Source organism: Nycticebus coucang, chromosome 5 (assembly GCF_027406575.1).
Source record: "Nycticebus coucang isolate mNycCou1 chromosome 5, mNycCou1.pri, whole genome shotgun sequence".
NCBI lineage: Eukaryota > Metazoa > Chordata > Mammalia > Primates > Lorisidae > Nycticebus > Nycticebus coucang.
The window spans coordinates 10,258,427-10,285,227 of NC_069784.1; the positions used below are offsets into that span (position 1 = coordinate 10,258,427).

Here is a 26,801-nt window from a genome sequence, read left to right on the forward strand (position 1 = left end):
AATGTAAAAGATGAAAGCATAAAATATAGAAAACATAAGTAAAAATTTCCAATCTCTGAACATGGAACTCAAAACAGCATTAAAAGAAATACATTTATTTACCCATCCCAAAATTTAAAAATTTCTAGAATATTTATAATAAAACTAAAAGAAAGCTGGAAACATATAAACAATAAAAATAAGTTGACTATTTCTAGTAATAAGGAATAATAACATCAATGAAAGGTACAATACCATTTTCTAAATTTATTTAAGATTATTAAAATTATGAATAAACAGCAATAGACTAACCTGCTGAGAATACCCCCGAAATGTCGGATTTACAGTTTTAATTCCTTGAAACAGATTTGTGGGCACAACAGATCCTGGCCTGAAAAAGAAAGTATTTTTAAAGAGCAATTCTTGTGAGTTTTAATTTTTGTTTTAAAAGTTACCAAAAATTTAAACTGCTATATAAACTGAAAACTGTTTAGGTTTCAAAAGAATCATACAAATCTGCCCAGTATTTTATTTCTTAGGCCCTTGAGAACATCTTACCACTGATATTTGAAGTGATATTTTATTGTTTTTCTTTCCCAAATGATCATGCTCCCCTGTATGATTTTTTTTTAATGCAATTTCCTAAATGTTTTTTTTTTTTTTTTTTTGAGACAGAATTCCACTTTGTTGCTCTGGGTAGAGTCGTGGCGTCACAGCTCTCAGCAACCTCCAACTCTTGGGCTTAAGCGATTCTCTTGCCTCAGCTTCCCAAGTAGCTGGCACTACAGATGCCCACCACAATGCCCGGCTATTTTTTGTTGCAGTTGTCACTGCTGTTTTAGCTGACCAGGACCAGGTCTGAACTCACCACCCTCGGTATATGGGGCCAGCACCCTAACTATAGAACCACAGACACAGCCCTCCTAAATGGCTTTTAAACACGATTATTAACATATTACAACAAACAATTATCCTATTGCTAAACTTTAGAACAAATAAACATAAAGAAGAAAACAAATCATGTATGTATTTAGGGATTTATTTATTTACTTATTTAGAGACAGAGTCTCACTCTGTTGCCCTAGGCCAGAGTGCCCTGCCATCTTAGCTCACAGCAACCTCAAACTCTTAGGTTCAAATGATCCCCTTGTCTCAGCCTACCAAGTAACTGGGACTATAAGGCCTGCACCACAGTGCCCAGGTAGTTTTTCTTTTCTTTTTTTTTTTTTTTTAGTGAAGAGTGGGGTCTCATTCTTACTCAGGCTGGTCTTAAACTCCTGAGCTCAAGGAATCCCCCCGCCTCAGCCTCCCAGAGTGCTAGGATTACAGCCATGAACCACCAGGCCTGGCTGGGATCTGATTTTAGTATTGTAGGAATGGCTGCTGCTGCATTAAACACCAAAGCTTTCATAACAGCAGCTGGTGCAGTTCTACACTACACTATCGGCCCAAATACTTTTTTGCTTCTGTGAGACAGTCTCACTTTGTCACCCTTAGTAGACTGCTGTGGCATCACAGCTCACAGCAACCGCAGACTCTTGGGCTCAACTGATTTCTCTTGCCTCAGTCTCCTCAGTAGCTTGGACTACAGGCGCCCACCACAACACTCAGCTATTTTTAGAGGCGTCTCACTCTTGCTTAGGCAGGGTGCTGGGATCACAGGTGTGGCGTGAGCCTCTGCACCAGGCCAGCCCAAACACATCTAAACTTCAAAGACATCTTCATTTGGATGTTCAGTTTCAAATGTAATATGCATGAAACAGAAATAAACTACCTCAAATCTGTCTTTCATGTTCAGCTCTATAAATAAACCTGAATGCTTTTAATATTTATAATAGTTAAAATATCATAAAGAAGATAAATACAGTAGGCACATACCTGCTTTTATGCCACAGTTCTGTCATTAGCTTGAGATAACTTTTACAAATGGCTGGTTTCTTATCTGTTCGAGCTAGTCCTCCACAATCAAGAAAAAACTGTGTCAAAGGCGGGCTATTTTAAAGAAGAGAAAATGTTAGAGTGGAATCAAAGTTTAGTAACGATTAGTTTCGAGTCCTTAAATGAATCAACAGCATATGTATCCCTGTGTCTGCTATTCCTCTGCTACCTTTTACAGCTTCACCTTTACTTCTTCACAGTCTTAAGGAGCTCAACACATTCAAATCAGATTTGACCCCACCACATATATCAGAGTTCTCCATGCGGCCACATCCAGTTAATACCTTTTTTCATATCATTCAAAAGGCTCTAACATTTTGAGTGCTGACATGATACTCAAAAGAAATGCTCATTGGAGCATTTCAAATGTTGGATTTTTGTATTAGGCACTGATGTTCAACCTGTAAGTATAATGCAAATATTTGAAAATCTGAAAAACAATCCCAACCATTTCCAGTCCCAACATTTCAGATAAGGGATGCTCAACATATATACATATGTTCAGTTCCCATTCACTGCTCTAAAATTCAACCCAGTAAAAAAGGTAATGTCAAAGTTAGTGATTTCTGAATAATGGTCCTGACTCAATGCATCTAATCTCTAAGAGTATTAACACGTGAGTGACCTGTCTCTTTTGTACGGCTACAAGGAAAAAAGAAAAATTTGAATACTTTATTAGAAGCTTTCCACCCACAGAAAATATAAGATTTCCATAGGATCTCCAAACCAAAGGTGATCTGAAGAACGAATTAGTTCAAGCTCCTTGTTTTCTAGATTTAAAACACAAAATTACTTGTTTAAAGACATAACAACTACCTAGGGTCTAAGCCAGGACCAGAAGCTTCAAGAAGCAATAAGTATGCAGAGTAAACCCCACTGGGACAACAATGGGTTATGTCCCAAACCAGATTCTCACTGACTTTACCTTTAAAGTAGTCAACTACTACAGTAGAATGGTTTTTGGCTGAAAAACTAAAACTAAAAGTTATATAACCACTGCCCACTGCTCAGTGGTTTAAGGCACCGGCCACATACAGTACGGCTGGCGGGTTCGAACCCAGCCCGGCCTGCTAAACAATAATGACAACTATAACAACAACAACAACAAAAATAGCCGGGTGTTCTGGTGGGTGCCTATAGTCCCAGCTACTTGGGAGGCTGAAGCAAGACAATCACTTAAGCCCACGAGTTTGACGTTGCTGTGAGCTGTGACACCACAGCACTCAACCAAGGGAGACATGATGAGACGGTCTCAAAAAAAAAAAAAAAAAAAGTTACATGAACAAAATTAATTTCTCTACTTACCAATTAGAAAGAGCCTGCAAAGCTGCATTCATGTAACAAGTATTTCCAATATTTTTCAAACCTGTAAGACCTATTAAGAAAAAGTATAAATGAAGTCATTCTTCAATAATACACGATGATTCAATTTTGGGGGGTGAACACTATGGTTCCCAAACTACACTAAGGACCACAGAGATATAAAATAGCCACCTGAACAACTCAGAGAGGTCACACTTCCAGAAATCAAAAATCACAAATGATAATCACCAAAATTTTGAGCTTTAGATAAATTCAAGGATTACTTAAGTCAACCTCTGAAATTTCCACAGCAAAAACAGCCTTCTCTTATAATCATTTAACTAAGAATGGACATTTTAATTTTTTAATTTTTTTAGAGACAGTCTCACTTTGTCATCAAAAAAAGTGGAGGGGAGTGCAGTGCTATCACAGCTCACAGCAACCTCCAGCTCTTGGGCTTAGGCGATTCTCTTGCTTCAGCCTCCCGAGTAGCTAGGGACTATAGGCGACCACCCACAACGCCCAGCTATTTTTTTGTTGCAGTTTGGCCAGGGCCAGGTTGGAACCCACCACCCCTGGTATATGGGGTTGGCGCCTACTCACTGAGCCAGAGTTGCCACCCCAAGAATGGACATTTTTAAAGAACACTAGTTGAGACTTATATTTCTCATTATTGTAGAAACAAAGTTTAATTCTGATTTTTTTTTTTTTTTTTTTTTGAGACAGAGCCTCAAGCTGTTGCTTGAGTGCTATGGCATCACAGCTCACAGTGACCTCCAACTCCTGGGCTTAAGTGATTCTTTTGCCTCAGCCTCCCAAGTAGCTGGGACTACAGGCTCCCGCCACAAAGCATGGCTATTTTTTGGTTGTAGTTGTCATTGTTGTTTGGCAGGCCCGGGCTGGATTTGAACCCTCCAGTTTTGGTGTATGTGGCTGGCGCCTTAGCCACTTGAGCTACAGGCACTGAGCCTAAACTCTGATTTTTTAACAAAGTTCAATTCTTGTGAGAATAGTTAAATGACAATGCAAAAAGCACATCATAATAAAGGATAAGCTTCCTTTTCCTTCCCATTTCAATGTATGGCATTGAAAGAAATATTTATTATGTTGAACCACAGAAAACTGCTGCTATTCAATCTACAAAACTGGCAATTTCATATGGATCAAGCTAACATAGGAAAAAAGTTATTGAAGGCCTGTTAACTCTTCCATCAGTTTACTAATGAAAAAATGAAATAACACATATTTCAAAAATAAAATTATAGGCTCAGTGCCCATAGCACAGTGGTTACAGCGCTAGCCACATACACCCAGGTTGGTGGAATTGAACCCAGCCCAGGACAGCTAAACAACAATGACAACAATAAAAAAATTTGAGGGGCTCTGTGGTGAGTGCCTGTAGTCCCAGCTACTTGGGAGGCTGAGGCAAGAGAATCGCTTGAGCCCAAGAGGTTGAGGTTGCTGTGAGCTGTCACACACGGCACTCTACCGAGGGGGACGTAATGACACTCTGTCTCAAAAAAATAAAATAAAATTATAAATGCTATTTGTTTTTTTGTTTGTTTGGGTTTTTTTTGCAGTTTTGGCCGGGGCCGGGCTTGAACCCACACCCCCGGTATGTGGGGCTGGTGCCCTACTCCTTCAGCCACAGGTGCCGCCCTGTTTGTTTTTTGAGACAGAGTCTCACTCAGTCACCCTGGGGTTGAGTTCCATGCCATTATAGCTCACAGCAACCTCAAACTCTTGGGCTCAAGCAATCATCTTGCCTCAGCCTCCCGAGTAGCTGGGACTATAAGTGCTCCTCACAACACCCAGCTATTTTTTAAAGATAGGGTCTCACTCTTGCTCAAGCTGGTCTCTAACTCCTGAGCTCAAGCAATCTGCCCACCTTGGCCTTCCAGAGTGCAGAGTGCTAGGATTACAGGCATGAACCACTTCAGACAGTCTATAAATGCTATTTGAATTTAGAGCAATTCAAAGAAAATTTAAACGTCTAAGAATCTCTGAAATATGGTTGAATTAGCACTTGTTGACAAGTATCCAATAAATTTAATAGTGTATGTAAGCCAAATTAATGGGCTACAACACAGAAACATAAAGTACTTAGAAATTATCTCAAGTAATGTTAAACTTACATCAAAGTGTTAATTTCCAGATAATTATCTATACATACACTAAATATTTACCTAATATCAAATGTAAAGCAAAAAACTTAGTTTATACTAAGAACTGCAGGCTTGGGCGGCGCCCGTGGCTCAAGGAGAAGGGTGCCGGTACCATATGCCGGAGGTGGTGGGTTCAAACCTAGCCCCGTGTCCAAAAACCACACACACACACACAAAAAAAATCTTTATAAGAACTGCAGGCTTAACAAAATACAAAATATCCTAACAGGCTGGTTTTCAATGTGGGGTTTAGGAGTGAGAGAGTGGATGGGCAACAAGGGAAAAGAAGATGAAATCAAATATGATTCTTTTTCTAAATGAATGTTGCCCCTAAGAGATTCTGCTAATACGTTCTCACCAATTCCCCATCACTGACAGGTTAAGAAGAGAAAACCTGGCTGAGAACCACTGTTCAAACAGATTTCAAAAACAGAGTTAAGCGGCTCAGCGCCCGTAGTACAGTGGTTATAGCGCCAGCCACATGCACTGAGGCTGGCGGGTTCAAACCTGGCCGGAGCCAGCTAAACAACAATGACAACTGCAACAACAACAACAACAACAAAAATAGCTGGGCGTTGTGGTGGGCGCCTGTAGGCCCAGCTACTTGGGAGGCTGAGGCAAGAGAATCACTTAAGCCCACAAGTTTGAGGCTGCTGAGAGCTGTGACGCCACAGCACTCTACCAAGGGTGACAAAGTGAGACTCTGTCTCAAAAAGAAAAAAAACCAAGTTAAGCAAAAAAGGACCATAAGGCTCAAATGCCAAAGAGCAATTAGTATTCTAGCTTTAGTAAACTCATACTAGAGAAATCAAAAGTTTGTTTGTCAATACAATTTTACTAAGCCAAATTTCAGAATTCTTTTACCAAAGAATCCCTTTCACCTCCAGATTTTGAGATTTTTCACATTATATAGTTTCCTAAAGAAACAGGCAGTGCTATCTATACAAAGAAATATTACACAGGAGAATTATTTTACCTCTTGCCTTAAGTTCATCTTCTTCTTCCACCTCTATATCCAGATCATCAAATACAGCAACCAGAGGAGTTTTTAATGTTGTATTACTAGGTATTTTAAAATCCTTGATTAAAAAAAAAAGAAAGAAAGCACAGTTGAACAAATCCTTAGGCTAAAAAAAAAAAAACTTTAATATTTTTTTTTTCATAGAGAGAGAGTCTCACTTTATTGCCCTCGGTAGAGTGCCGTGGCCTCACATAGCTCACAGCAACCTCCAACTCCTGGGCTTAGGCGATTCTCTTGCCTCAGCCTCCCGAGTAGCTGGGACTACAGGCGCCTGCCACAACACCCGGCTATATTTTTGTTGCAGTTTGGCAAGGGCCAGGTTTGAACCCGCCACCCTCAGTATACGGGGCCGGTGCCCTACCCACTGAGCCACGGATACCACACAAAACCTTTAATTAATTTTTTTTTTTTTTTTGTAGAGACAGAGTCTCACTGTACCGCCCTCGGTAGAGTGCCATGGCTTCACACGGCTCACAGCAACCTCCATCTCCTGGGCTTAAGCGATTCTCTTGCCTCAGCCTCCCGAGCAGCTGGGACTACAGGCGCCCGCCACAACGCCCGGCTATTTTTTGGTTGCAGTTTGGCCGGGGCTGGGTTTGAACCCGCCACCCTCGGCATATGGGGCCGGCACCCTACTCACTGAGCCACAGGCGCCGCCCCCTTTAATTAATTTTTTATTATTATTATTTTTCAGTTTTGGGCTAGGGCCAGGTTTGAACCCACCTCCGGTATATAGGGCCAGCGCTCTACACCTTTGAGCCACGGGTGCCGCCCAAAACCTTTAATTTATATAACATCTTTTTTTTTTTTTTTGAGACAGTCTCACTTTGTTGCCTTTGGTAGAGTGCCATAGCATCATAGGTCACAGCAACCTCAAATTCTTGGACTCAAACAATTCTCTTGCCTCAGACTCCCAAGTAGCTGGGACTACAGGCGCCCACCACAATGCCCAGCTATTTTTAGAAATGGGGTCTCACTGGGGCTCAGGCTGGTCTTCAACCTGTGAGCTCAAGCAATCTACCACCTCGGCCTCCCAGAATGCTGGGATTACAGGCGTGAGCCACTGCACCCAGCCTATAACATCTATACTATAAAAATTATTAGATGTTATTTTAATAGAACCCTAAGAATTTGTGCTATTAGCAACAAGCAAAATTTACGTTCACATTTTGAAGGAAATAAGGATCTACATTAAGTAACAGCACGTTACCCTAAGCTTTATTAACATAATACTTGAGTAACAAAGCCTTTTTTTTTTTTAGAGATAGAGTCTCACTTTGTCACCCTTGGTAGAATGCTGTGGCATCACAGCGCACAGCAACCTCCAGCTCTTGGGCTTAAGCAATTCTCTTGTCTCAGCCTCCCAAGCAGCTGGGACTACAATACCCAGGTATTTTTTTGTTGCAGTTTGGTCGGGGATGGGTTTGAACACGCCACCTTGGGTATGTGGGTCTGGCGCCCTACTCACTGAGCCACAGATGCCACCCCACAAAGCCACTTTCTTTTCTTTTCTTTTTTTTTTTTTTTTTTTTGAGACAGTCTCAAGCTGTCGCCCTGGGTAGAATGCCGTAGCATCATAGCTCACAGCAACCTCCAACTCCTGGGCTCGAGCGATTCTCCTGCTTCCGCCTCCCAAGTAGCTGGGACTACAGGCGCCTGCCACAACGCCCAGCTATTTTTTGGTTGCAGCTGTCACTGTTGTTTGGCAGGCCCGGACTAGATTGGAACCTGCTAGCTCAGGTGTATGTGGCTGGTGCCTTAGCCGCTTGAGCCACAGGCACCAAGCCAAAGCCACTTTTTATAACTTATTTTTTTCAATTAGAATCCAACAACTAGCTCCACTGAAATGACATCACATTGAAGCTAAAAAGACCTCCAAAGTACACTGTTGATACACACACCAGACCTCCAAAGTACACTGCTGATACACATTTCATACTATCTTTTCAAGCCTTCTAACTTTCTATAAGAAAAAAAGGGCCAAAGTTTTTTTTTTAACCATAACATATTGTCCATAGACTTCTACAATCTCTCCTGATACTTATTACTACTACTATACTTTTCACCATTTTATGCTTAATAAATAGTTCAAATATTTAATAATAATTACTCCTGCTCAGGCAAGTCTTGCTCTCCTGAGCTCAAGCAATCCTCCCACCTTGGCCTCCCACAGTGCTGGGATTACAGGTGTGAGCCACCATGGCGGCAATAATAAAATATTCTAATACTAATTTCTAAGAATTGGCTTAACTCAGAGGTTGCTGGTAACCTGTTGGCCAAACGCTAACTCACACTTAAAAAACAAACAAGAAACTTTGAGCTAAAGTTTAAAAAATCAGGAGAAGGCACATAAAAACCAGAATTTGTAAGTTCTCATGAAATATTAAAAAGATCAAAGTCTGGGCAGCGCCTGTGGCTCAGTGGGTAGGGTGCCGGCCTCATATACTGAGGGTGGTGGGTTCAAACCCGGCCCTGGCCAAACTGCAACAAAAAAATAGCCGGGCATTGTGGGGGTACCTGTAGTCCCAGCTGTTCAGGAGGCTGAGACAAGAGAATGGCCTAAGCCCAGGAGTTGGAGGTTGCTGTGAGCTGTGTGACACCAAGGCAATCTTCAGAGGGCAATAAAGTGAGACTCTGTCTCTATGAAAAAAAAAAAAAAAAAAAAAGATCAAAGTACACTGAACCCATTCAACAACAATCAGGTGGAGGAGGAAACCAAACAGCAGTGTGCGTGCAGCACGTCCTCTAGTTCTCCAGCTTACGTGGCCTGACTGCAGCTATACAATGCAGATATATGTGCACTCGCATTCACCCACCTAATACCTTTATGTCCTGACATCTGCAGGTACTGGACATTCCAGTAGGTCTCTTATTCTTATTTTGTTTTTATAAAGATGGAACATGCTTATATTTGAAAAATCTTTATTAGTGACATTTGCATGGTTTCCGATATTTTGCTACCTTACAAATAATGCTGTAGTGAATTGAGTAGATAGCCTATAAACTTTGTACTTCTAAAGAAATCTGAGTAACTTTATTCCTCTGAATAATTTCTTAACAATGTGGTAAGGATGGGCGGCGCCTGTGGCTCAAGGGGTAGGGTGCCGGTCCCATATGCCGGAGGTGGCGGGTTCAAATCCAGCCCCGGCCAAAAAAAAACAATGTGATAAGGAAGTTGCATGAATTAAGTTCATGCTTTTTACATGTTAACATCTTTATAAGTCACCAGAAAATTATCTACAAGCCATCAGGAAAGTGTTACTATCCTTGTCCTATATTCCATCAGATTCGACATTCATTAGAATTTGTAATCCTTTTTTTTTTTGAGACAGAGCCTCAAGCTGTCACCCTGGGTAGAGTGCTGTGGCATCGCAGCTCACAGCAACCTCAAACTCCTGGGCTTAAGCAATTCTCTTGTCTCAGTCTCCCAAGTAGCTGGGACTACAGGTGCCCACCACAATTCCTGGCTATTTTCTTGCTACATTTGTCATTGCTGTTTGGCAGGCCTGGGCTGGATTCGAACACGCCAGCTCTGATGCATGTGGCTGGAGCCTTAGCCACTTGAGCTACCGGCGCCGAGGCAGAATTTGAATCTTTATCTCTTCTGGCAGGAATGGCAACACATAACTTATTTAACTTTTCTTTTTACATAATTAAACTTTTAATCATCATAGAATACTTTTGTTAATAATGTAAGAGGACTCGAGAAAACTCCGATTTTTACACCATCAGGACTTTTGAAAAAGACTGAACACACTTGTGAATGACAAACAGCTACCAGTGGGAGAAAGGAATGGTGATGGTTTATTCAACCATGAAGCTAGAAATGCAAGTCCTTGTCTAAAATCTACCCACTTTAAGTTACATGTGTGAAGCAAGCAAATTTACTATCACAAATGTCTACCATCAGGAATATCTACTATCAGAATGGTATACTATACAAAGATACAACAGAAAAATCAGAGAGCTGGTATCAAGGACCAAGTATAGAAATACATGTGATCTGGCAGCGCCTATGGCTCAAAGGATTAGGGCACCGGCCCCATATGCCAGAGGTGGCAGGTTCAAACCCAGCTCTGGCCAAAAACTGCAACAACAACAACAAAAAATACATGTGATCTGCATAACATACATGAGAAAGAAAATCTGTAATTAATCAGATCAAATTCTAACCCTAAGCCAACTATTCTAATTTCCTCATTTCCTTTTTCCTATTATCTTTTTTTAAGAGACAGGGTCTCACTTTGTCACCCAGGCTAGTGTGCAGTGGCATGATTTTAGCTCACTGCAGCCTCAAATTCTTGGGCTCAAGCAATCCTGCCTCAGCCTCCCGAGTAGCAGGGATTATAGGTGCATGCCACTATGTCAGCTAATTTTTTTTTTAGAGGTGGGGGTCTCACTATGTTGTTCAGGCAGGCCTCCAACTAATTACCTCAAGAGAACCTTCCACAATGGCCTCCCAAAGTGCTGGGATTATAGGTATGAGCTATCACGCCCATCCCTTTTTCCTATTTTCATGACTACAGAATTCTGAAAATTAAGTGATCAATTTTACAAGCAAGACTATACATGTTCTACAAGCCTCTTGATCCAAAGGGAGGAAAAATCTTTAATCAAAGACTAATGCTAAGCTTTATTATATTCTATCTGGTTTTCAATAATTAGTAAAATAGTCTCAGTAATACAAAAGGGAGTGGAGAGATGAGGGAATGAGGGAAAGGAAGCTGAATTAGTACCTGCTATTTCTATCAAAGAAGTCCTACCCCCTCTCCTTCAATCATACTTAACCAGAAAAAGATAGAGGACTACTTAAACTGTGCTTTTTAAAAGCATCTAAAATTCATGAGATAAAATAAAAATAAATATTGACTTGGCGCCCATAGCCACTGAGCTACAGGCGCCAGCCACATACACCGGAGTTGGTGGGTTCGAATCCAGCATGGCACTGCAAAACAGCAATGACAACTATAACCAAAAAATAGCCGGGCATTGTGGAGGGCACCTGTAGTCCCAGTTACTTAGAAGGCTGAGGCAATAGACTCACTTAAGCCCAAGAGTTTGAGGTGGTATGAGCTATGATGCCACAGCACTCTACCCAGAGCAACAGCTTGAGATTCTATTTCCAATAAATAAATAAATAAATAAAATTCATGAGATGCGTTTCCATCTTCAGACAGGGGCTTTGATCTCACCCTAATCTATCACTGTATACTACCCAAGAAAGGAGAGCAAGAATGCTTCATTTTTTGTTTTTGTTTTGTTTAGAGACAGAGTCTCACGTTGTCACGCTCTGTAGAGTGCTTAGAGACAGAGCGTAGTGTTTAGAGACAGAGTCTCACTTTGTCACCTTCTGTAGAGTACGGTGGCGTCACAGCTCACAGCAACATCCAGCTCTTGGGCTTAGGCGATTCTTGTCTGTTTCCCGAGTAGCTGGGACTACAGGTGCCTGCCACAATGCCGGGCTATTTTTTGTTGTTGTTGTAGCAGTTTGGCCGGGGCCGGGTTTGAACCTGCCACCCTCGGTATATGGGGCCAGCGCCCTACTCACTGAGCCACAGGTGCCACCCCATGAATGCTTCATTTCAGGGGAAAAAGGCACATTACAAAATTTTTTTTTCATGAAAAAAAATAGTCTAGGCCTGATGCTTGTAGCTCAGCGTCTAGGGTACCAGCCACATACACCAGAGCTAGAGGGTTTGAACTCAGCCCGAGCCTGCCAAACAACGACAACTACAACCAAAAAATACCTGGGTGGGCGGCACCTGTGGCTCAGTGAGTAGGGCGCCCACCCCATATACTGAGGATGGCAGGTTTGAACCCGGCCGCGGCCAAACTGCAACAAAAAATAGCCGGACACCTGTAGTCCCAGCTAGTTGGGAAGCTGAGGCAAGAGAATCACCTAAGCCCAAGAGCTGGAGGTTGCTGTGAGCTGTGATGCCACTGAACTCTACTGAGGGCAACAAAGTTACTTGGGTTACTTGGGAGTTACTTGGGAGGCTGAGGCAAGAGAATCTCTTAAGCCTAAGAGTTTGAAGTTGCTATGAGCTGTAACACCACAGCTCTCTACAGAGGGCGACAAAGTGAGACTCCATCTCAAAAAAAAAAAAAAAGAAATAATTATTTTGAGAAAGGTGAGACAAGCTGCTATCCCAGGTCTTGCTTTATCCTAGGCCACGTCTATGAATCTCAAGAATCCCTTTTCAGGTCCAGTCTTCTCTGTTCCTTTCATTATGTGTTCAAAGTAAGACATCTTCTGCTCTTTATCATCTTAATTAATTCTATGTACCTCAGTTTTCTTATCTATATAATAGAACAAATGAATTGCACCTATCTTATAGGGCTATGAGGGACAAATTTGTATGGAGTGTCCAAATCAATGCCATTCAAAAAATCAATGCCATTCAAACACTGTCTACATTCTTATTTACCATCATCACAAACATCTTATCTTTTGATCTTTCTTTTCTTTTTTTTTTTTGAGACAGAGCCTCAAGCTGTCACCCTGGGTAGAGTCCTGTGGCATCAAAGCTCACAGCAACCTCCAACTCCTGGGCTTAAGCAATTCTCTTGCCTCAGCCTCCCAAGTAGCTGGGACTACAGGTGCCTCCCACAACACCCGGCTATTCTTTGGTTGCAGTTGTGATGTTATTTGGCAGGCCCGGGCTAGATTCGAACCCGCCAGCTCTGGTGTATGTGGCTGGCACCTTAGCTGCTTGAGCTACAGGCACCAAGCCAGGTCTTTTTTTTTTTTTTGTAGAGACAGAGTCTCACTTTATGGCCCTGGGTAGAGTGCCGTGGCATCACACAGCTCACAGCAACCTCCAACTCCTGGGCTTAAGCGATTCTCTTGCCTCAGCCTCCCGAGTAGCTGGGACTACAGGCGCCCGCCACAACGCCCAGCTATTTTTTGGTTTTAGTTCAGCCGGGGCCGGGTTTGAACCCGCCACCCTTGGTATAGGGGGCCGGCGCCTTACCCCCTGAGCCACAGGCACCACTCCAAGCCAGATCTTTATGTTCATTAGTATAACTGCATCCACCCCAAAAGGGAGAACCCCAGTAATCCTCTAGCAGGTTCTTCTCCACAGCCTTCCCTATGTACCAACCAGTCCCCCTTTTCCTTCCCTATGACCGTTACCTAGGTCAGACATCATCACTGTGCTGAACCATTCTAACTGCCCCTTAACTGGCTCTCATTTTTTGTCTTTTCAAGGTATGTACCACTCAGTCCCAGAGTTCCAGTACTGAAACAGAATGGATGATCCCTCCATAAGATCCAGGGCACTACAGAAATTCTGTTTTTTTGTTTGTTTGTTTGTTTTTTGTGTGTGTGAAGCAAGAGGAACTTTATTCTTTGATTTTTAATTTTTATCGGTACATAACACTTGCATGTATTTATGGGATACCTGTGATATTTTGATATAAGCATACAATGTGTAATGATCAAATCAGGGCAACTGGGAATCATTTATTTCTTTGTGTTATGAATAACTTTTTTTTATTTAATCATAATTGTGTACATTACGGCATTTATGGGGTAAAATGTGCTGATTTTATATAGAATTTGGAATGCTTACATCAAACTGGTTAACACATTTATACTCTACTCTTAATAAATTGAACATGTACCTTTGCAATATGCACAATAGCTGAGGTCTCACCCATTACCCTCCCTCCATCTGGCCTCCCCTCTCCCCACCTTCTTCTTCCTTCCTCATTCTGGGCTATAGTTGTGTTTTATCATTGTATGAAAGTGTGAGTGATTAGGTATTGGTTTCATAATAGTACTGAGTACACTGGATACTTTCTCTTCCATTCTTGAGGTACTTTACTAAGAAGAATATGTTTCAGCTCTTTCCATGCAAACATAAAAGAGGTAAAGTCTCCATCTTTTTATGGCTACATAGTATTCCATAGTATACATATACCACAATTTGTTAATCCATTCATGGGTCAGTGGGCACTTGGGCTGCTTCCATGACAGAAATTTTTTTAAAGCACATCTTAGGCAAAATTCCTTTTCTAAATCTCAACCATAGGACAAATTCTGAAATTATTACCTGTTTGTTATTTTAATTAAATGAATTTAGATTATTACCTGCACACTGTTCTCTTGTGTTTGGTGAGGTTGTCTTACATGAGGCAATGAAGGCTGAGTTCCTAATTTCCTATCCAAAAATACTTCTTTGCTGCAAGCATAACACCATACTCGAAGAGTGGTAAGGTTCACAGTTAGATAATGTTTTGTCTCCTGTACAATTTCATGGCAGAGAAAGAAGGGGAGACAGAATTAGACATGCTTGAAAATACTTCTTCAAAACATCATAGAGAATAAACTAATGGCCTTTGATAAATAAAAATAACTAACATAGAGCTTCAAAACAAAAGTTATTTAGATAAACTGCTAAAGTCTAGTGAATAGTAATCATATCTCAGTCTACTCTAGAAGTTATTCCATTGTCATTTTCCTCCCACTATTCATTATACAAAGACAATTGCAAAAATATAAGACACTGCTCTGCATTTCACAAGTAAGTGGAACATAAGGAAATAACTGACAATAGCAAGTAACTATTCTAGGAAATCAGAATAGCAAAAGAACACAAAAGTCATGGGTCAAAGCACACAACAGCTCAAGCAATAGGGAACATATGATCTTGGATAGATAAAAGTTCAGACTTTCAAAAAAAAAAAAAAGAAATTTAAAGGGAAAAAAAAAAAAAAAGTTGAGACTTTCTCAACCAGAATTTTGCAAGAGAATTAAGCCCTACAGAAAATGACTTGAGTTACTACACAGCAAGTAATATTTTAGATAACACAGAAGAGAAGTAAATTATGTATAATGATGCCATAGAGCTTTGGGTATTTGGCTTAATTAATTCTCTGGAGAATCCTGGCTGAAAACAGTTGATATTGTAGAAACATCAACGCACATCTTAAAACAGTGTATTTGAGAAACTTACAGAGTAGAAAGAGAGCTCTGTCTAATACTATAAATTAGGCATGCCAGAGTCACATGGGAAGAAACAAACACCCAGAACAAAGTAGAAAGGGGACTCTAGTTAGAATGACGCACAGGAAAAGGCAATGATACCAATGACACTTGAAGACAGCCAGGCCATGACACAAACCCGAACACGCACTCTCTAATTCCAGCCTCCTCATGTACTAGTTACCACCTCCACACCTCTGGACGTATACTTTTTAAATCAGTACTTTTTTTTTTTCTGAAACAGAAACTCACTCTGTTGACCAGGCTATAGTGCTGTGGCATCAGTCTAGTTCACAGCAACCTCAAACTCCTGAGTTCAAGCAATCCTCCTGCCTCAGCCTCCTATGTAGCTGGGACTACAAGGCACCTGCCACAACACCCAGCTAATTTTTCTATTTTTAGTAGAGATGGGGTCTCACTCTTGCTCAGGCTGGTCTCCAGCTTCTGAGGTTAAGGGATCCTCCCACCTTGGCCTCCCAGAATGTTGGCCAAGAATGTACAGCTGTGAGGCACCCAGCCCTAAATCAATACTTTCCTAATTATAATTTTACTCTAATATTGATCTTCTTAGCACCGCCCTACCTTTCACAGATAGTATAAGTGAAATTTTAACTCATAATTAGTAATACCATACTGGGTCCCCCTCCTTCAGGTTCTTGTTTTTAAAATGTCGTAAACATTTTCATATACATACCTGAGAATGTATGGTGCTGTGATCTACTTGGGACTCACCACAGCCAACATATGAACATCTATTCTGTAAATAATCATACGGGAAGAAAAATTAAGGTATTTCATACATGCATATTTATAATAGCATTACAGGTACGATTATATTTACAATTAAGTTTTGATTACATATTTTAACTCAATGAGTAAATGAATTTCCACTGTCAGTTAATTTAACCAAAAGATAGAAGGCAGAAAATATATATTTCTAAGCGAAAAGCTATGTCATTTCTAAATTTTTTATTTTTTCTTTGAGATAGTCTCACTATGTCGCCCTTGGTAGAGTGCCGTGACATCACAGCTCACAGCAACCTCAAACTCCTCGGTTTAGGCGATTTTATTGCCTCAGCCTCCCAGGCAGCTGGGACTACAGGCGCCCCTCACAACACCTGGCTATTTTTTGTTGCAGTTGTCGTCATTTAGCTGGCCTGGGCTGGGTTCGAACTGCCATCCTCGGTGTATGTGGCTGGCACCATAACCGTTGTGCTATGGTGCTAGCCAAAAAAGCTATGTCATTTCTAACAGTCATCAAATATCTTGACAAGCATAAAAATATCTCAGAATGATTTACTAAAAATTCTGGAAAAACACTAAGTTATTTTAATTTTTTGTTATCAATAATGATCTTTTAAAACCATGTTTATTTACAAAAATCCCTTGAAATGTCAAAATGTATTCTGGTCATGATCATTCAGATGTACATTTATTATTATTATAGCAAAATTTCAGGAAAAAACACACACATACCTCCAGACATGCCCAAAGATTTGGTCCTCTGACTTTACAATCCTGACAAGTACCCTATAAAAAGAAATCAAAATAACATTTGTTATACTGACACAAACACAATTCACTAATAACATCATATATATTTTTAAAACAGACTCATGAACACATAGTACTACAGTAATTTATGAAAAATTAGTATTTGGGAGAAAAGTAAATATAATTTTTTATGGAAAAAAATCCGTATCTTACATGAGATTTTTGGATCAAATCTTCTTTTGTTATTTCACCAACAGAATCCAAATGTGGACAATAATTTCGAAAAGCTGACGACATTCTGTTAGAAATCTTTTCCTGTTTCTCAAGGCTCTCAAAAGGCTGTAACACCTGTAGAAAAAGTGACACAAAAAATTAATTTAAAGATCCTTCCAGTCAGGTGAACTGGCTTGTGTCTATAATCCAAGAACTTTGGGAGGCCACAGTGGGAGGAATATCTGAAGCCAGGAGTTTGATACCAGCCTGAGTAAGATCCTATCTCTACAAAAAAATGGAAAAATTAGCCAAGTATGGTGACTCACACCAATAGTCTCAGCCGCTCGGAAGGCTGACATGGGAAGATCACTTGAGCCTGTAAGGTTGCAAGGTTGCAGTAAGCTGTGATAACATCAGGGAACTCTAGCCAGGGCAACAAAGTAAGACCCTGTCTCACCAAAAAAAAAAAACAAACTTCCAATGGCTGCGAAGATTTCAAAGGATAAACAAATAAAAATGATTAAAATATAACATAGGGAGGCGTCTGTGGCTCAGTGAGTAGGGTGCTGGCTCCATATACCGAGGGTGGCAGGTTCATACCCGGCCCTGGCCATAGTGCAAAAACAACAACAAAAAAATAGCCAGGTGTTGTGGTGGGCACCTGTAATCCCACCTACTGAGGAGGCTGAGGCAAGAGAATCGCCTAAGCCCAAGAGCTGGAGGTTGCTGCGAGCTGTGATGCCACAGCACTCTACCAAGGGCAACAAAGTGAGACTGTCTCAAAAAAAAAAAAAAAAAAGATAATATAAAATGACACATCTTTACAAGTTTACCTGGGAAGAGTATGTTTTCAAATACCTAAATGAGTTTTCATAATTGAAGTTAATTTGAACATTGGAAATTTCTCTACCAAATAAACATTTTTTTTCCAAATAAATATTTTGTTAAAATTGACACCTACAAACAAATGTAAGTTTGGCTCTCCATGACCTTTGCCCGTTTATCCCTCTCTCCCATTTCACTTTTTATTGATAAATAAAAGGGGGGAAATGTGAGTTATTCAACTTTGAAGCATTTTTATCATTTTTTTAAAGAAAGATATCCTTAGGGTAGAATAGGAAGCAAAAAGAAACTGTAAATGGAAAGCTTCATTTTTCCCAGTAACACCAGCCTTACTGATAACAGAAATGAATCTGACATCCTGGTGTTATACCAGGATAGGCTCTTTACAGGAGGGTTTCTCAACCCCGGCACTATTGACACTTAGAACTAGACAATTATCTGTCGCAGGGGACCATCCTATGTCTTACAAGGTATTTAGCAATACCCTTGCTTCTCCCCCTACACACACAACCCCTCACCCGACCCTGGGCCCAGACGCCAGTGTCCCTAGGTAGAATGTGAACTTCACTGAGTTCACAGTGCGCTGTTCGAGTAAAGTGAGTAACTTCTGAACAAAGATCTCAAGTCCAATTCAGTGATTCTAGATCTTCTTTTGGTTGTACATTTTTAGTAATAGGGCTTTTCTTGCCCTTAGTTAGTACATATTGGGATTTGAGAACACTATTTGGGAAATAGTTAAGGAACTGACCAGGCTAAAATGAAGCAGTTTCAAAGTTTTCCATTCAGAAATACACTGTAAAGTTCATTTTTTAAATTCGTTTGTAAAACATCAATAAACCTGCAGGTCTGTATATACAAGCCTTGTGTTGCACTACAACCTATAATAGTGTTTACCAGCAGTCTGCTGAAATATTAACACATTAGTAAACACATGAAAACAGAAAGGTTGAGCAACACCAAATTATCAACCACGAACTACTCCAAGGTTAAAAACGAACCACTCTAGATTTAATAGTGAAAACATTCCTAAATGTTATATTACTAAATATTAAATAAGTCATGTTCTAGCCTTTCAGAGCATGAAGTTAAATATACATAATTTGCTGATGTTTTGTATTTATTTGTATTTGGAAGAAGGTTTGACAATCTTTCCACCAACCTCTCACTTCCTTTTTGTTTAGATTTCTCTGTCCTCTTACCCGATTACTACCTCTGACAGCCAAGGTACAGTAACCAATACAGTCCAGATTTACCTTCTCATATTAAATAACCAAAAAACAAAAATGACAAATTATGGAAAACAATTTTTTTCAGGCACTGGACAACAGGCAGTGGACACTGGTCCTCAGAAGAAGAAAACACAAGGTGAGCCCTATGATCAGCCCAACTTACTGCCTGGAGAGAAAGCACAGCCACAGAGCCACTGAGAGAAAACCCTAACAGAGTCTGGGGATCCCCTGAGTGAGACTTTAGGGAGTGGTTAGGAGCCAGTGACAGAAAGGGAAGAGTCCTACAGAGGGTGAATGAGTTCTGAAGATCTGTAAAGGGCATATTCATTGAGCTGAGTCCTGTTGAACACCAAACATGTGGTTAAAGAACCCCAAACTAGGAGACTGCCACAATGCCCAGCTATCTTTTTTAGAGACAAGATCTTGCTCTAGCTCAGGCCAGTCTCAAACTTGTGAGCTCAGGCGAATCACTCGCCTCAGCCTCCCAGAGTGCTAAGATTACAGGCACGAGCCACTGCAACTGGACATAACATTTAAAAAAAAAGAAAAAACTTAGTACCCAACAAGGTAAAAAATCACAATGGCTGGCATCCTTTAAAAAATGACAGATATATAAAGAAGGAAAATGTGACCCACAGTAAAGAGAAAAAGACACAGGTGGTAGAACAGAGAGCACACACCAAGGATGGGAAGAGACAAGTGTCTACAGATGAGAAACAACGTCGGAGGTGAAAAGTGCAGTGGTGAGATCAACAGCAGATTAGACCCTGCAAAGAATATGGAACTTAAAGGCATAGTAAAAGAAACTATCCAAATTAAAACACACAGAGAAGATTTTAAACATTACATCAGAGCAACAGTGAAGCAGACAGGAGAAATGTTCAAGATTTAACAAAAACTATAACCCTGCAGATTCACAAGCAAGTCAAAGTCAAAACACATGCCCAGAACACACCAGGGCACATCAAAAACAAGCTGCTCAAAACTAGTATAAAAGGAAAGGTCTGCAGCCACAGCGGAATAGAAAAAAAAGAAAAGAAATGAAACAGAATATCAAAAGCAGCTAACAAAGACCCACACTGCACAGAGAAATGAGAAATGACAGTAGACTTCACACTGAAAACAATGCAAGCCAGAAAACAGTGGGATGTTTTTACAATACTGAAATAACACCGTCAACCTGAAATAACTGGCAACATCTTACAAAAACAAAATGAAAATAAAGACTTCAGGAGGCGCATGTGGCTCCGTGAGTAGGGTTGAGTGTGTGGCAGGTTTGAACCCAGCCCTGGTCAAACTGCAACAAAAAAATAGCCAGGCATTCTGGGGGACGCCTGTAGTCCCAGCTACTTGGGAGGCTGAAGCAAGAGGATCACTTAAGCCCAAGAGCTGGAGGTTGCTGTGAGCTGTGACGCCACAGCGCTCTACCAAGGGTGACAAAATAAGACTTTGTCTCTAAAAAAAAAAAAAAAAGACTTCCTTAGGTCTACAAAAGCAGAATTTATCACCAAAATATCTATATTATAAAACCTGTACATATTCTTCAACATTTTTCTATGCTCACATACCATACGTATGGCCTTTCTGTCATTGTTTCAATAAACAGTTACCACTTTTCTGAATCTTGCTTTCCTTACTCAGTAATACTTTATTGGACATCCTTCTGTGTTGTTTTCACTGACATACTTCACGATGCACGCATTCCGTAATTCAATAAACTAGTCAATCAATTCTTTATTCATGGACATTCACTTTGTTTCCATACTGTGCCACTTTGTCTCCACATTTTGGCATTAAAAATATCCATGTAAATACACCCATAACCTTACACAGGGTGGTAGGTTTTGCAAGATAACTTTCCAAAGGGGTAATGCCAACTTATACAGAAGGTCTCAACTTACACAACTTATATAGAGTATACCCCTAAAGTTGACATACACAGGGAATATAGGAAATTGTAGCTAAATACTCATTACAAAAATGTTACAAAATATTTACAAAATATCCTCTACTTGTTAGTCACCTCTTTGTAAAATTTTGAACACCTCCTTTAATCGCAAAAGTCAAACACAACTTAAGTGCTGTAGTTTTTATTTTTTTTTTTTTTAAACGGAGTCTCATTCTGCCTGCTGCCCAGGCTAGAGTGTGCTGGTGTCAGCCTCACTTAACAGCAACCTCAAACTCTCTAGGTTCAAATGATCCTCCTGCCTCAGCTTCCCTTGCCAACCACAATCGCAAATTTTTCTATTTTTAGTAGAGACAGGGGTCTCACTCAAGCTGGTCTTGAACTCCTGAGCTCAAGGGACCCTCCCGCCTTGACCTCCCAGAGTGCTGGAATTACAGGCATGAGACACTGCACCAGGCCTATAGAAATTACTTTTAAGGGAAGAATATTTTAGCGGTATAATCTCCAAATTTCAGGCCTGAAATTCTGACCCTACTATCCTAATAGAAGATAATCAGATATTCAAATTCTAATATTAGAAAAAGCATAGGGACCACGCTTTTAATATATTTGTTACATAGCACAGCATAGTTGATCACCTAAGGAGAATCAACTATGCTGTGCTATGTAACAAATATATTTAATATAGAGAAACTGAATGTATTTTATTGCCTAGTCTATTCCAAAAAGTAAAGCCATTTATAAAAAGTCCGATTTACAGGACAGAGAAAAAAATTATGTTAGGAGGATTGCTAGCTATTTAATAGTCATACAGAAGGTTAACGTGAATGCAGAAGTAAGTCTTCACTAGCAGGTGGCAGATCTGTTCAATATTTTAAACAAGAACATGGATAAAGATAAATAAAGTAGGCCAGTGAAATCAAATTATAAACTTAAAAATTGTGAAAACTACATTTTTAAAGAAAAATTAAACTATTTAGACAGTCTTTTTTTTTTTTTTTTTTGAGCCAGAGCCTCAAGCTATCACCCTGGGTAGAGTACCGTGCCATCACAGCTCACAGCAACCTCCAACTCCTGGGCTCAAGCAATTCTCCTGCCTCCACCTCCCAGGTAGCTGGGACTACAGCCGCCTGCCACAACGCACAGCTATTCTTTGCTTACAGTCATCATTGTTGTTTGGTGGGCCAGGCTGGATTCAAACCCGCCAGCCCAGGTGTATGTGGCTGGCGCCTTAGCCACTTGAACCACAGGCACTGAGCCAAGAAAAATTAAACTATTTAGAAAAAAGCTAAAATTAAGGGTATGTGGCTCAGTGGGTGGGGCACCAGTCCCATTTACCAAGGATGGTAGGTTCAAACCCGGCCCAGGCCAAACTGCAACAGGAGAATAGCCGGGCATTGTGGCGGGTGCCTGTGGTCCCAGCTATTCGGGAGGCTGAGGAAAGAGAATCGTCTAGGCCCAGGAGTTGGAGGTTGCTGTGAGTTGTGTGATGCCACGGCACTCTACCAAAGGCAATAAAGTGACACTCTGTCTCTACAAAAAAAAAAAAGGTGAAACATAATTAAGGATGGAGGTAATAATCTATACTGGGGTTCAATCCTCTTCCAAATAAAGCAAGACCAAAAAAAGTGGTTTGGGTATTTATATTCTAGACCCTAGAAGATGTACGACACAATGCAATTTTCACTCAATCGATAGAACAATAGTTTCAGAATAAAAGAATAAAAACAGTAGCTAGTATAAATGTACTCAGAGTAGATTATTTATGTAATAAATAGAGATTTCCTGCTTGTGGAAATGCTCCTGCCATCATACATAGACTTTTAATAAGTTTAAAAACTACACTAAAGAGTTGTTGGGGACAGCATGTGTGGCTCAAAGGAGTAGGGCCGGGCCCATATGCCCGAGGTGGCGGGTTCAAACCCAGCCCCGGCCACAAACCGCAAAAAAAAAAAAAGAGTTGTCACTTATTCCTCTTTAGAAATGACTGCATTTCACATTTCTCACCAAAAATTGTTTAGCATTTTATATACTTCCACTTTTCTTGTCAACAAACAGGCATGTCCAACCTTTTTTTTCCAGCTGCACATTGGAAGAAAAGTTGTCTTGCACCACACATTAAATACACAAACATTAACTAAAGCTCATGAGCAAAAGGTCTGCATAATTTTCACAATACCCAACACCATATATAAGCAAAACAGGCCTCAAATAATCTGCATTCAGCCCATAGGCTACAGATTGAACAGTGCTGGTCATACTTTATAGTTTCCAGTGCTCTAATCTTAATCTATCAGAATTCCAATTTATATCAAAGCCTGCTTTGGCAACATTATTTCAGCTTTAAGGAAATTCTGATCCTTACACAATCTTGAAATGCTTCTATCAGGGGGAAAGACTATGTCTTGGCACTCCTAGCTAAGAGGATTGATATGAGGATCAAATAAGGTTGTGTATGCGAAAGGTCACTGAACATTCTAAAAGCAATACATTAATTTAAGAATTATCATCTCCTTAACTCTGAATTTCAAATATTTAAAATCACTACTACAGTCTAATGCTATTAAACTGCAGTTATGTAAAAAGATTTACTTACTGGTAGGTTATAAACAGTTCAAAAAACCCAGGAAAAAAGTGAAAGCTGGCAATAAACCAGGTCATAAAAAAGAAGCAATCTTACCTAAACTATCTCTCTTACACATATCAGGTCAATATTTTATTCCAGGAATATTTTTTATACTGTCCTTGTTTTCAATACCACCAAAATCAATGAAATAATATAAAACTCCTAGCATAGTGTTAACTATTACTTTTCTACAAATTAGCATTATCTTTCAATAAGATTCCTATTTCCCCTTCTTATACTTATGAATTCACTAACAATATTTGTATTATGTTCAAATCAAATAGCCTATTATAATAATCTGATTTGGTCAGACCTTTTCAGATGATACTACTGTTTTGTCTCAATCATAAACAGAATTAGGAAAGCCTCACTGCTTTTTGTAACAGATTTTTCTTAAAGGAAAAATATGGTTAAACTAAAAAAATTCTATAATTCCATTTATTAAGAAAGATGTCTAGATTCCTGTTACAAATTCATACTCAATTTAGTCTATCTTCCTGCAATATTTCGCCCTCCAGCTCAATTCTCCAGGCTTATTATATGAGAATGTAAATCCTAAAAATACTTGAAGTCACAACACCTAGAAAAAAATCTTATCCACGGAAAAGCTCAACTTGTACCTTGTAAATGTTCAAATGAAGAGCGTTTTGTATATGAGAAATATTTCTGCGTAAAGGTCTGGGAAACGGCTCACCATGGAAATCTGATCCAAACAAAAGCTGCAGATGGACAAACGGTAAGGGGTAACCTCTTAGCCAGGATCAAACATCGGTCGAAGCAAATTTCCAAGGACGAGGACATCTCCGTTTTTCAGTTCGCAACAATAAATAACGGGGCTGAAAGGCCAGGTCTCGTCAACCCAACTGCGCCGCAAAGGCAACGCTGAAGCCAGCGCGCTGCGTGTCTTTCGGTCGCTCGCACCCACCAGGAGCCTGGCAAGCCAGGGTGGGGAGCCTGAGGAAGGGAGCTGGGCCCTCTCCTGGTTTCCAGGAGAGAGCCCGCGGGGAGCCTTCCTCCAACCCACCACGGGTTCGCGTCCTCCGCCGACCCCTGACAGGGCGGCCACCAGATTATCATCTCCGCAACGCAGAGCACTGGGGCGGCCGAGGCCTCGTTCCCTCCCGCGCGCCCACCACCCCCAGGACCATGAAAAAGAGGCTGCAGCCGCAGCCGCCGGCGCGCAGAAGCGAGAAGCGAGAACCGAGGCCAGCCCCGGGCGGCCGGCGAGGCGCCCTTTGGCCCCGCGCCCCTCCCAACAGCGCCGCACTCACCTCCACGGCCTTCCCCGCGGCCCCCGCCAGCGCGGCCAGGGTGGGCCTGCAGCCGCACCTTCGCGAGCCCTTTTCCTCCCCTAGCCTAGTAAAGAAGCGGCGTCGCCTCGGGAGGGCCGGGTAACCGCTCCGCAGCTGTGTCCGCCGGGTCTCCGCCTCCCGAATCAGCCACTTCCCGCAACAACCACGGCTCCTTCCGGTGTCTCAGCGGCCGCCGCAGGCGTCTCGGGCGCTCCGGGAGGGCGGGAGGGGCGTGGCCCCGAGAAAGACCGCCCCCGGGGCGGGGCTGCGGCCGCGGCCCAGGCCCAGGTGCTGAGACCCCGGCCGGCTCGGCGTGCTTGACTTCAAAGGTAGTTCATTGCACTGGGCTCGAGTGGTACCTGCGGCAATTTGAAGGTTAGGGCTTTTTTTGTTTTCACGTACCTTCTCCCCGTCTTCTGCAGTCACACTACGACCATTGTAAGGTTTTCTTCCGATGCATTGCAGAATCAGCATGAAAGCTGGACGCCAGAAGGCCTCAGGTTTCTGACCTTGTGCAAAGTAACGTTAGACTTTTTTTTTTTTTTTAGTAACGTTAGACTTATCTCAATTCAACACTGTATTTCCTTCTTCCGTCTTTATTTTCCCAACTCCTTAGGACATAGATTCTCTGGAAGGAATTATGTTTCCCTTTTCCACATATGCAAAGAAGAAATTTATCTCTACCATGGTCCCCTTAGGCCAAAATCAAGAAGATCAAATAAAATATTTATAGGAACTTTAGTATCTGATTAGTGCCTGGAGCATTGAAAGAGGCTTGCCTTCTAATTATGCATTCGACTGGGCTTGGCACCTATAGCTCAGCGGCCAGGGCGCTAGCCACAAAAAATTAAAATAATTCATTCGACTGATGTTCAAATCCGTGAATTTAAAAAAAAAAAAACTTTAAATTAATAAAAATGTTAAAATTGCCAGTTTCCAACTGTCTCATTAATTACCTCTTCTTCTTTGGTCTCCAAAATAGTGTGTGTACCCAAGTTCTGTGCAAGATGCTCAATCTCCACCTGAAACAAGTAGAAAATACAGGACCTTTACTTATTCTTGTGGTTAAAAATGAAAGAAATTAACCATGACATGTTCCATGTAGACATTGATAACTGAATCCTTGGTTTGCACCTCAAATAATCACCTATCCTGGGTTTACTGATAAGAATGGAAGTTTTACAGTTGGGAGGGTACTCACGATCCTACCGCCCCTTTTATTTTCAGCCTATTTCAAAATATGACAGTTTACAGTTAGAGGTTTCTGTGAGCTGTGATGCCACAGCCCTCTACTGAAGGCAACATGGTGAGACTATCTCTAAATAAATAAATAAATAAAATAATGGCAGTGGCTGGCATGGTGGCTCATGCCTACAATCCTTGCACACTGGGAGGCTGAAATGAATGGATTCCCTGAGCTCAGGAGTTTGAGACCAACCTGAACCAGTGTGAGACCTCATCTCTGAAAATAGCCAGGCATTTTGGCGGGCACCTGTAGTCCCAGGTACTTGGGAGGCAGAGACAAGAAAATCACCCTACAGTTTGAGGTTGCTATGAGCCATGAAACCATGGCACTCTCCCAAAGGCAGCAAAATGAGACTGTCTGAAAAATAAAATGAAATAAAATGAAGTAAAAGGGTGAATTTTATGGTATGTGAATATTTCAATAAAGCTGTTGCTATAAAAATGTATTATTGCTATTATTTTTTAGATCAAGACTTTGAGGTTTAAAGAGATTATAATTATGGTCTTTCCAAGTTAGAAAATATATCTTATACTTTGTTCATATTTTCCCATTGATTTG

General features: G+C 40.9%; 1 protein-coding gene across 1 annotated transcript in view; it reads right to left on the reverse strand.

Moving 5' to 3' along the window:
* USP33 (ubiquitin specific peptidase 33) overlaps positions 1–25,176 on the reverse strand; it is a 60,657-nt gene extending 35,481 nt beyond the window's left edge. The window contains exons 1-9 of the mRNA XM_053591207.1: positions 24,977–25,176; positions 17,102–17,236; positions 16,871–16,924; positions 16,089–16,151; positions 14,501–14,653; positions 6,361–6,463; positions 3,223–3,292; positions 1,858–1,971; positions 292–370 (exon numbers count right to left, since the gene is read on the reverse strand). Of these exons, the coding sequence (XP_053447182.1) occupies positions 292–370; positions 1,858–1,971; positions 3,223–3,292; positions 6,361–6,463; positions 14,501–14,653; positions 16,089–16,151; positions 16,871–16,924; positions 17,102–17,185 (720 nt within the window). The 5' untranslated portion in view covers positions 17,186–17,236; positions 24,977–25,176. The remainder of the gene's footprint in view (positions 1–291; positions 371–1,857; positions 1,972–3,222; positions 3,293–6,360; positions 6,464–14,500; positions 14,654–16,088; positions 16,152–16,870; positions 16,925–17,101; positions 17,237–24,976) is intronic.
* Positions 25,177–26,801: the final 1,625 nt, after the last annotated feature.